Source organism: Oncorhynchus tshawytscha, linkage group LG13, assembly GCF_018296145.1.
Source record: "Oncorhynchus tshawytscha isolate Ot180627B linkage group LG13, Otsh_v2.0, whole genome shotgun sequence".
Taxonomy (NCBI): Eukaryota; Metazoa; Chordata; class Actinopteri; order Salmoniformes; family Salmonidae; genus Oncorhynchus; species Oncorhynchus tshawytscha.
Genome location: NC_056441.1, coordinates 15,749,407 through 15,761,421, shown reverse-complemented (window position 1 = coordinate 15,761,421; position 12,015 = coordinate 15,749,407). Strand labels below are relative to the sequence as shown.

Here is a 12,015-nt window from a genome sequence, read left to right as displayed (position 1 = left end):
CTATTAACCTCATCTATTTACCCCATTCTCTATTAAACCCATCTAGTCACCCCATTCTCTAGTCACCCCATTCTCTATTCACCCCATCCTCTATTAACCTCATCTATTTACCCCATTTTCTAGTCACCCCTTCTAGTCACCCCATTCTCTATTCACCCCATGTAGTCACCCCATTCTCTATTCACCCCATCTATTCACCCCATCTATTCACCCCATTCTCTAGTCACCCCATTCTCTATTCACCTCATTCTCTATTAACCCCATCTAGTCACCCCATTCTCTAGTCACCCCATTCTCTATTCACCCCATCTAGTCACCCCATTCTCTAGTCACCCCATTCTCTAGTCACCTCATTCTCTATTCACCACATCTAGTCACCCCATTCTCTATTCACCCCATCTATTCACCCCATTCTCTATTCACCCCATCTATTCACCCCATTCTACATTCACCCCGTTCTCTATTCACCCCATTCTTTATTAACCCCATCTATTCACCCCATTCTCTAGTCACCCCATCTATTCACCCCATTCTCTATTCACCCCATTCTCTATTAACCCCATCTATTCACCCCATCTAGTCATCGCATTCTCTATTAACCCCATCTATTCACCCCATCTAGTCACCCCATTCTCTATTCACCACATCTAGTCACCCCATTCTCTAGTCACCCCATCCTCTATTCACCCCATCCTCTATTAACCTCATCTATTTACCCCATTCTCTATTAAACCCATCTAGTCACCCCATTCTCTAGTCACCCCATTCTCTATTCACCCCATCTATTCTCCCCATTCTCCATTCACCCCATTCTCTATTCACCCCATTCTCCATTCACCCCATTCTCCATTCACCCCATTCTCTATTCACCCCATCTATTCACCCCATACTCTAGTCACCCCTTCTAGTCACCCCATTCTCTATTCACCCCATGTAGTCACCCCATTCTCTATTCACCCCATTCTCCATTCACCCCATTCTCTATTCACCCCATTCTCTATTAACCCCACCTATTCACCCCATCTAGTCACCCCATTCTCTAGTCACCCCATTCTCCATTCACCCCATCTATTCACCCCATTCTCTATTCACCCCATCTATTCACCCCATTCTCCATTCAACCCGTTCTCTATTCACCCCATTCTTTATTAACCCCATCTATTCACCCCATTCTCTAGTCACCCCATCTATTCACCCCATTCTCTATTCACCCCATTCTCTATTAACCCCATCTATTCACCCCATCTAGTCATCGCATTCTCTATTAACCCCATCTATTCACCCCATCTAGTCACCCCATTCTCTATTCACCACATCTAGTCACCCCATTCTCTAGTCACCCCATCCTCTATTCACCCCATCCTCTATTAACCTCATCTATTTACCCCATTCTCTATTAAACCCATCTAGTCACCCCATTCTCTAGTCACCCCATTCTCTATTCACCCCATCTATTCTCCCCATTCTCCATTCACCCCATTCTCTATTCACCCCATTCTCCATTCACCCCATTCTCCATTCACCCCATTCTCTATTCACCCCATCTCTATTCACCCCATACTCTAGTCACCCCTTCTAGTCACCCCATTCTCTATTCACCCCATTCTCTATTCACCCCATTCTCTATTAACCCCACCTATTCACCCCATCTAGTCACCCCATTCTCTAGTCACCCCATTCTCCATTCACCCCATCTATTCACCCCATTCTCTAGTCACCCCATTCTCTATTCACCCCATTTATTCACCCATTCTCCATTCACCCCATCTAGTCACCCCATTCTGTATTCACCCCATTTATTCACCCCATTCTCTATTCACCCCATTCTCTATTCACCCCATTCTCTATTCACCCCATCTATTCACCCCATTCTCTAGTCACCCCATTCTCTATTCACCCCATCTATTCACCCCATTCTCTATTCACCCCATCTATTCACCCCATTCTCCATTCACCCCGTTCTCTATTCACCCCATTCTTTATTAACCCCATCTATTCACCCCATTCTCTAGTCACCCCATTCTCTATTAACCCCATCTACTCACCCCATTTTCTATTCACCCCATCTAGCCACCCCATTCTCTAGTCACCCCATCTATTCACCCCATTCTCTATTCACCCCATCTAGCCACCCCATTCTCTACTAACCCAATCTATTTACCCCATCTAGTCACCCCATTCTCGATTAACCAAATCTATTCACCCCATTCTCTATTCACCCCATCTAGTCACCCCATTCTCTATTAACCCCATCTATTCACCCCATTCTCTATTCACCCCATCTAGCCACCCCATTCTCTAGTCACCCCATCTATTCACCCCATTCTCTAGTCACCCCATTCTCTATTAACTCCATCTATTCACCCCATCTAGTCATCACATTCTCTACTAACCCAATCTATTTACCCCATCTAGTCACCCCATTCTCGATTAACCAAATCTATTCACCCCATTCTCTATTCACCCCATCTAGTCACCCCATTCTCTATTAACCCCATATATTCACCCCATTCTCTATTCACCCCATTCTCGTTTAACCCCATCTATTCACCCAATTCTCTATTCACCCAATCTAGTCACCCCATTCTCTATTAAACCAATCTAGTCACCCCATCTAGTCACCCCATCTAGTCACCCCATCCTCTAGTCGCCCCATCCTCTATTCACCTCATCCTCTATTAACCCCATCTATTCACCCCATCTAGTCACCCCATTCTCTATTCACCCAATCTAATCACCCCATTCTCTATTAAACCCATCTAGTCACCCCATCTAGTCACCCCATTCTCTAGTCACCCAATCTAGTCACCCCATTCTCTATTAAACCCATCTAGTCACCCCATCTAGTCACCCCATTCTCTAGTCACCCCATTCTCTATTCACTCCATTCTCTATTAAACCCATCTAGTCACCCCATTCTCTATTCACCCAATCTAGTCACCCCATTCTCTATTCACCCAATCTAGTCACCCCATCCTCTATTCACCCCATTCTCTATTCACCCAATCAAGTCACCCCATTCTCTATTAAACCCATCTAGTCACCCCAATCTCTATTCACCCCATCTAGTCACCCCATTCTCTAGTCACCCCATTCTCTATTCACTCCATTCTCCATTCACCCCATTCTCTAGTCACCCCATCTATTAACCCCATTCTCTAGTCACCCCATTCTCTAGTCACCCCATTCTCTATTCACCCCATTCTCTATTCACCCCATTCTCTATTCACCCCTTCTAGTCACCCCAATCTCTATTCACCCCATCTATTAACCCCATTCTCTATTCACCCCATTCTCTATTCACCCCATTCTCTATTCACCCCATTCTCCATTTACCCCATTCTCTAGTCACCCCATCTATTAACCCCATTCTCTAGTCACCCCATTCTCTAGTCACCCCATTCTCTATTCACCCCATTCTCTATTCACCCTTCTAGTCACCCCAATCTCTATTAACCCCATCTATTCACCCCATTCTCTAGTCACCCCATTCTCTATTAACCCCATCTACTCACCCCATTTTCTATTCACCCCATCTAGCCACCCCATTCTCTAGTCACCCCATCTATTCACCCCATTCTCTAGTCACCCCATTCTCTATTAACCCCATCTATTCACCCCATCTAGTCACCCCATTCTCGATTAACCAAATCTATTCACCCCATTCTCTATTCACCCCATCTAGTCACCCCATTCTCTATTAACCCCATCTATTCACCCCATTCTCTAGTCACCCCATCTAGTCACCCCATTCTCTATTAACCCCATATATTCACCCCATTCTCTATTCACCCCATTCTCGTTTAACCCCATCTATTCACCCAATTCTCTATTCACCCAATCTAGTCACCCCATTCTCTATTAAACCAATCTAGTCACCCCATCTAGTCACCCCATCTAGTCACCCCATCCTCTAGTCGCCCCATCCCTCTATTCACCTCATCCTCTATTAACCCCATCTATTCACCCCATCTAGTCACCCCATTCTCTATTCACCCAATCTAATCACCTCATTCTCTATTAAACCCATCTAGTCACCCCATCTAGTCACCCCATTCTCTAGTCACCCAATCTAGTCACCCCATTCTCTATTAAACCCATCTAGTCACCCCATCTAGTCACCCCATTCTCTAGTCACCCCATTCTCTATTCACCCCATTCTCTATTAAACCCATCTAGTCACCCCATTCTCTATTCACCCAATCTAGTCACCCCATTCTCTATTCACCCAATCTAGTCACCCCATCCTCTATTCACCCCATTCTCTATTCACCCAATCAAGTCACCCCATTCTCTAGTCACCCCATTCTCTATTCACTCCATTCTCCATTCACCCCATTCTCTAGTCACCCCATCTATTAACCCCATTCTCTAGTCACCCCATTCTCCATTCACCCCATTCTCTATACACCTCATTCTCTATTCACCCCTTCTAATCACCCCAATCTCTATTCACCCCATCTATTAACCCCATTCTCTATTCACCCCATTCTCTATTCACCCCATTCTCTATTCACCCCATTCTCTATTCACCTCATTCTCTAGTCACCCCATTCTCTATTCACCTCATTCTCGATTCACCTCATTCTCCATTCACCTCATTCTCTATTCACCTCATTCTCTATTCACCCCATTCTCTATTCACCTCATTCTCCATTCACCTCATTCTCTATTCACCTCATTCTCTATTCACCTCATTCTCTATTCACCTCATTCTCTATTCACCTCATTCTCCATTCACCCCATTCTCTATTCACCTCATTCTCCATTCACCCCATTCTCTATACACCTCATTCTCTATTCACCCCATTCTCTATTCACCTCATTCTCCATTCACCTCATTCTCCATTCACCCCATTCTCTATTCACCTCATTCTCTATTCCCCTCATTCTCCATTCACCCCATTCTCTATTCACCTCATTCTCTATTCACCCCATTCTCTATTCACCTCATTCTCCATTCACCCCATTCTCTATTCACCCCATTCTCTATTCACCTCATTCTCCATTCACCTCATTCTCCATTCACCTCATTCTCTATTCACCCTATTCTCGAATCACCCCATTCTCTATTCAACCTATGCACCCTGTTCACCCCATTTTCAATACACCCTATTCAGGCCTTGGTCAAAAGTAGTGCACTATATAGGGAATAGGGTGCCACTGAGGACACACATTAAGCCTTACAGCCTGACAGCACACAGTGTAATGAGTTGCCATTACTAATCCTTTACTAATACGTTTCACATTCCTACAGAATCCAACGGTACTGGGGAATCCACACTGAATTATAACTAGCAAAACATCCATTCCTTCACGCATAACCGACATGGTAAACAATTATGAATTATTTAGGATGATCTATGCTCTGCAATAATATGAGAGCATTAATATTAATATCTCTATAAATATTAGATTAAGTTCCCACCACATGGCAACTTATTCATCCTAAACGCAGCATGGGACTGGTAATATCAGACAGCTGTGTGTGGAGACTTTGGTTTGGTTTGTTCCCAGGACATAAACAGACATGCCATACAACCCTCTGAGTCACAACAATCAATCCACCAATGAATGACAAACACTGAAGGAAAAAAAAGAAAAAATGTATCTTTGAAATCATCACACAGACATACTGTACAGTAGAGACATAGACATACCCGCATGCACCAGACCAGAGCCTATAGGCTATGTATCACTCTGCCCAGATACATGGTAATTAACCTGACGTCTCTTCTCTCTAAATGGGGATTTAATAAAGACCCTCAGCCTCGGTACCATGGCAACGCGCAACCCATTAAGGAAATGCCCCCTGTCTGATGCATGGAAATAAATCAGGCCTGAATGAATGGAGGAGACAGACAGACAGACAGACAGACAGACAGACAGACAGACAGACAGGGGAAGACAGACAGACAGACAGGGACAGACAGGACAGACAGGACAGACAGACAGACAGAGGGAGGGGAAGAGAGAGAGGGAGGGAGGGGGGAGGAGAAGAGAGAGAGAGGGAGGGAGGAGAAGAGAGAGAGAGAGGGAGGGGAAGAGAGAGAGAGAGAGGGAGGGGAGGAGAGAGAGAGGGAGAGGGAAGAGAGAGAGAGAGAGAGAGAGGGGAGGGAAGAGAGAGGGAGGGAAGAGAGAAGAGAGAGAGAGAGAGGGAATGAGGGGAAGAGAGAGGGAGGGAGGGAGGGGAAGAGAGAGAGAGAGGGAAGGGGAAGAGAGGGAGGGAGGGAGGGAGGGAAGAGGGAGAGAGGGAGGGAGGGAGGGAGGGAGGGAGGGAGGGAGGGAGGGAGGGAGGGAGGGAGGGAGGGAGGGAGGGAGGGAGGGAGGGAGGGAGGGAGGGAGGGAGGGAGGGAGGGAGGGAGGGAGGGGGAGGGAGGGAGGGAGAGAGGGAGGGAGGGAGGGAGGGAGGGAGGGAAGAGAGAGAGAGGGATGGAGGGGAAGAGAGAGAGAGAGAGAGAGAGAGAGAGAGAGGAGGGAGGGGAAGAGAAAGAGAGAGAGGGAGGGGAAGAGAGAGAGAGAGAGAGAGGGAGGGGAAGAGAGAGAGAGAGAGGGGGAGGTGAGAGAGAGGGAGGGGAAGAGAGAGAGAGAGAGAGAGAGAGAGAGAGAGGGGGGGAGGGGAAGAGAGAGATAGAGAGAGAGAGAGAGAGAGAGGGGGAAGAGAGAGAGAGGGAGGGAGGGGAAGAGAGCGAGAGGGAGGGAGGGGAAGAGAGAGAGAGGGAGGGAGGGGAAGAGAAAGAGAGGGAGGGAGGGAGGGGAAGAGAGAGAGGGAGTGAGAGAAGGATAGAGAGAGAGAGAGAGAGGGGGGGGGGAGGGAGAGAGGGAGGGAGGGGAAGAGAGAGAGGGAGGGGAAGAGAGAGAGAGGGGGAGGGGAAGAGAGAGAGAGGGAGGGAAAGAGAAAGAGAGGGAGGGAGGGGAAGAGAGAGAGAGAGGGGGAGAGAGATAGAGGGAGGGGAAGAGAGAGAGAGAGAGGGGAAGAGAGAGATAGAGGGAGGGGAAGAGAGAGAGAGAGAGAGCGAGAGAGAGAGAGAGAGAGAGAGAGAGAGAGAGAGAGAGAGAGAGGGGAGGGGGGAAGAGAGAGATACATCTGGAGAAAGGGAGGTGGGGAGAAAGAGTGAGAGAGAGGGGTGGTCTTATTGTCCTCCAGCCTCCTGACCCATTATAATAATGAGAGAATGGGCTTTAGTGTGTACTAGAACAAACACAGGCAGGAAAACATGTTGGATGAGAGAGAGAATTGCCAGTGTTTTTTAACAACCACAGACGCTCAAACACTTTAAACCACACCTAGAGGCTTGTTATAATGTGAACAGACACATTATTCTCGAGCTGTTTCACTACGCCTGATTTTCCATTATCACAACCGCAACTCATGACCAAGATTGACCTGCGGCAGTCATTGCAATGTTGGAGAACGGGATTGGAGTGCAGTGTGACCACACAGGTCTGAGGGCAGTGTGACCACACAGGTCTGAGTGCAGTGTGACCACACAGGTCTGAGTGCAGTGTGAACACACAGGTCTGAGTGCAGTGTGAACACACAGGTCTGAGTACAGTGTGACCACACAGGTCTGAGTACAGTGTGACCACACAGGTCTGAGTGCAGTGTGACCACACAGGTCTGAGTGCAGTGTGAACACACAGGTCTGAGTACAGTGTGACCACACAGGTCTGAGTGCAGTGTGACCACACAGGTCTGAGTGCAGTGTGACCACACAGGTCTGAGTGCAGTGTGACCACACAGGTTAGTCATTAGGAGGGTGAAACAGAGCTGGGTCCATATCAAACTGAAGTACTGATCCAGCATCAACACCCCCCTCTCTTTCCATACATATTCATCCTAATCTAAAAGGCAAAACTGATCCTAAATCAGCAATCCTACTCTGAGATGCTTACAGGCCCTGATCAGTAGAAGAGTGTACAAGCATTTCGCGACACTCGCATTAACATCTGCTAACCATGTGACCAATACAATTTGATTTGATTTGATTAGTGATTCAGTAAGTTAGTCATTGTTGTAGAATGAGTTAATAAAACTGTATAGGATTTGATGGGCCACACTAACAGGTGTATCAGTAGCAGGGTGAGACAGTGGGGCAGTAGGCTACCCACCTCATCGTCGTACTGGGCATACTGGGCATACTGCTGCTCCAGCATCTCTCTCTGTCTCCTCTCCTGCTCCAGTGTCTGTTGGATCAGAGCAGCCACCTCGCTCACCTGGCCCGGACGCTCTCGACCAATCACAAACCTGGAAACGGACAGCAACAGCCAATCAGCAAGAGCATACAGGGGGGATTAAACATTCACATAATGAAGAATCATTGGACAATAGATTGGAAAAATAACTGCTGTTGCGTGTCACAGAAGTGCTGACATTACAATACACTGAAACACTGTGCATGTTGGTTTACTGAGGAATGAGAGCTTCACTTCAATACACCTCTTCCATTGACTTTTTCTCATTCATTTATCAGCTAAACACGACTGAACTTTTTCTGTCCTAATTTGAAACTGTTTATTTGTTTGTGTGTTGTTTGAGGCTGTAACAGGCAGTGCGATTGGCAGGGACTTAACGGCAGGATCTGATTATAGAGGAGTGGAGGCGAGGAGGGGGAAGGTGGCTTTCATCAGTAACACAGTGACGTGACAAATGTCATGCAGCCCTCCAGGGTGGAATGCGCACGTCAGGCACTGGCACAGGCTCAGGGTTACAGCTGTACCAGCCATTCTCTCACACCCTACCCCACCCTATCAAACCCCAACCCGACCATACCCTACCCTACCAAACCCTACCCTACCAATACCCTACCCTACCCTATCATACCCCACCCTACCATACCATACCATACCCTACCATACTCTACCATACCCCACCCTACCATACTCTACCATACAGCACCCTACCATACCATACCATACCTTACCATACTCTACCATACCCCACACTACCATACATTATCATACTCTATCATACCCCACCCTACCATACCTTACCATACCTTACCATACTCTACCATACCCCACCCTACCATACCCTACCATACTCTACCATACAGCACCCTACCATACCTTACCATACTCTACCATACCCCACCCTACCATACCTTACCATACCCCACTCTACCATACCATACCCCACCCTACCATACTCTACCATACATTATCCTACCATACCCTACCATACCCTACCCTATCATACCCCACCCTACCATACCTTACCATACCCTACCATACCTTACCATACCCTACCATACTCTACCATACCCCACCCTACCATACAGCACCCTACCATACCATACCATACCATACTCTACCATACCATACCCTACCATACTCTACCATACCCCACTCTACCATACCATACCCCACCCTACCATACTCTACCATACATTATCCTACCATACAATACACTACCATACTCTACCACGCGCTCCAGCAGGTATATCTCACTGGTCACCCCCAAAGCCAATTCCTCCTTTGGTCATCTTTCCTTCCAGTTCTCTCTGCCCATGACTGGAACGAATTGCAAAAATCTCTGAAGCTGGAGACTCACATCTCCCTCACTAGCTTTAAGCACCAGCTGTCAGAGCATTTTACAGATCACTGCACCTGTACTTAGCCTATCTGTAAACAGCCCATCTACCTACCTCATCCCCATACTGGTATTTATTTATTTATTTTGCTCCTTTGCACCCCAGTATCTCTACCTGCACATTCATCTTCTGCCGATCTACCATTCCAGTGTTTAATTGCTATATTGTAATTACTTCGCCACCATGGCCTATTTATTTCCTTAACTTACCTCATTTGCACTCACTGCATATAGACTTTTTGTTTTCTTTTGTTCTACTGTATTATTGACTGTATGTTTTGTTTATTCCATGTGTAACTCTGTGTTGTTGTATGTGTCGAATTGCTTTGCTTTATCTTGGCCATGTCACAGTTGCAAATGAGAACTTGTTCTCAACTAGTCTACCTGGTTAAATAAAGGTGAAAAATAAATAAATAAATACACAACCCTACCCTACAATACTCCACCATACCCTACCCCACCCTACCATACCCTACCATACTCTATCATACCCTACCATACTCTATCATACTCTACCATACTCTATCATATTCTACCATACTCTACCATACCCTACCATTCCCTACCATACTCTACCATACCCCTACCTATCCTACCATACTCTACCATACCCCACTCAACTCTACCATACCCTACCATACTCTACCATATCCTACCCCACCCTACCATACCATACCCTACACTACCATACCCCACCCTACCATATCCCACCCTACACTACCATACCCTACCATCCTCTACCGTACCCCACCCTACCCTACAATACCCTACCCCACCATACCCTACCCTACACTACCATACCCCCACCCTACCATACCATCCTCTACCATACCCCACCCTACCATACCCTACCATCCTCTACCGTACCATACCCTACCCCACCCAACCATACCCTACCATACTCTACCATACCCCACCCTACACTACCATACCCTACAAAGCCTAGGACTGCCATGCCGTCCACTGGTGAGAGAGAGAGAGAATTATCAAATCAACGTACACTAAAAACAAATGTGTGGTTAAAATTGGCAACAAGTAAACAGACTTCTTCGCTCAGGGACGTGGTGTGAAACAGGGCTGCTCAAGTTCAACACTGTTTAACATCTACATTAATGAATTGGCAAAAACATTAGAAGAATCTGCAGCACCTGGTCTCACCTTACACAATACTGAAATCAAGTGTCTGCTGTACGCAGATGACCTGGTGTTGTGGTCTCCCACTAAGGAGCTACTGCAGCACCTAGATCATCTGCACAGGTTCTGACAGATGATAACCTAAAAAAAATGAATAGAATATTCAAAAAAAGGTCCGGAAATCAGGATCACAAACATGAATTCTATTTGGACACAGTTCTATTAGAACACAACAAAAACTACACAGATCTAGGACTAAATATCAGCAACACAGGTAGCTCTCACATGGCTGTGAATGAGCTATGAGACAAAGCAAGAAGAGCATTCTATGTCATTATAAGCAACATCAAAATGGAAATTCCAATTAGAATCTGGCACAAAATGGCAGCGAAGTATGGGGTCCCCTCTCTAATAATGAATTTACCAAATGGGACAAACATCCAATCAAAATACAGCATGCAGCGTTTTGAAGAGCAAAGAAAACCTCCAAATAACTCATGTAGAGCAGAATTGGGGCAATAGCCCCCCTTATTAGAATAGAACAAATAAGCAACCCTGAAACATATCATCACACAGCCCTACAATTCAAGAGATGAAACAAGAGAGGAGTCCCCTCAGCCGGTTCTGATGCTCAGATCACTAACCCAAACCAACACCATAGAGCCTCAGGAGAGCACTCAGAAAATATGACCAAATTATCACAAAGCAAAATTAAAGTAAATCACCTATTGGAAAGACACCACAAAAAATGTACGTCAACTTCAATGCTTTTTGTCTCTAAACAGACAGTACATGGTGGCAGACTATCTGACCACTGTGACTGATAGAAAACTGAGGAAAACACTGACTAGGTACAGACTCAATGAGCACAGTCTGGCTATAGAGACTGGTCGTCACAGGCATTCTCATGAATATTGTTGTTGTAGTTGCTGTTAGTGGTAATCCCATTTCCACTACTACTATTATTAGGAACATTCACCTTTTAATTAATCCACTTTGTCCAGTTTATAACAACATTGAAGGTACAGTGCCTTGCGAAAGTATTCGGCCCCCTTGAACTTTGCGACCTTTTGCCACATTTCAGGCTTCAAACATAAAGATATAAAACTGTATTTTTTGTGAAGAATCAACAACAAGTGGGACACAATCATGAAGTGGAACGACATTTATTGGATATTTCAAACTTTTTTAACAAATCAAAAACTGAAACATTATTCAGCCCCCTTAAGTTAATACTTTGTAGCGCCACCTTTTGCTGCGATTACAGCTGTAAGTCGCTTGGGGTCTCT

The 12,015-nt window shown here is 46.0% G+C and overlaps 1 protein-coding gene across 5 annotated transcripts in view; it reads right to left on the bottom strand.

Moving 5' to 3' along the window:
* LOC112265804 (neurabin-1-like) overlaps window positions 1-12,015 on the bottom strand; it is a 130,891-nt gene that overhangs the window by 45,431 nt on the left and 73,445 nt on the right. For all 5 annotated transcript variants that reach the window (XM_042295228.1, XM_042295227.1, XM_042295230.1 and 2 more), the window contains exon 6: window positions 8,113-8,248. In XM_042295228.1, coding sequence (XP_042151162.1) covers window positions 8,113-8,248 — 136 coding nt within the window. The remainder of the gene's footprint in view (window positions 1-8,112; window positions 8,249-12,015) is intronic.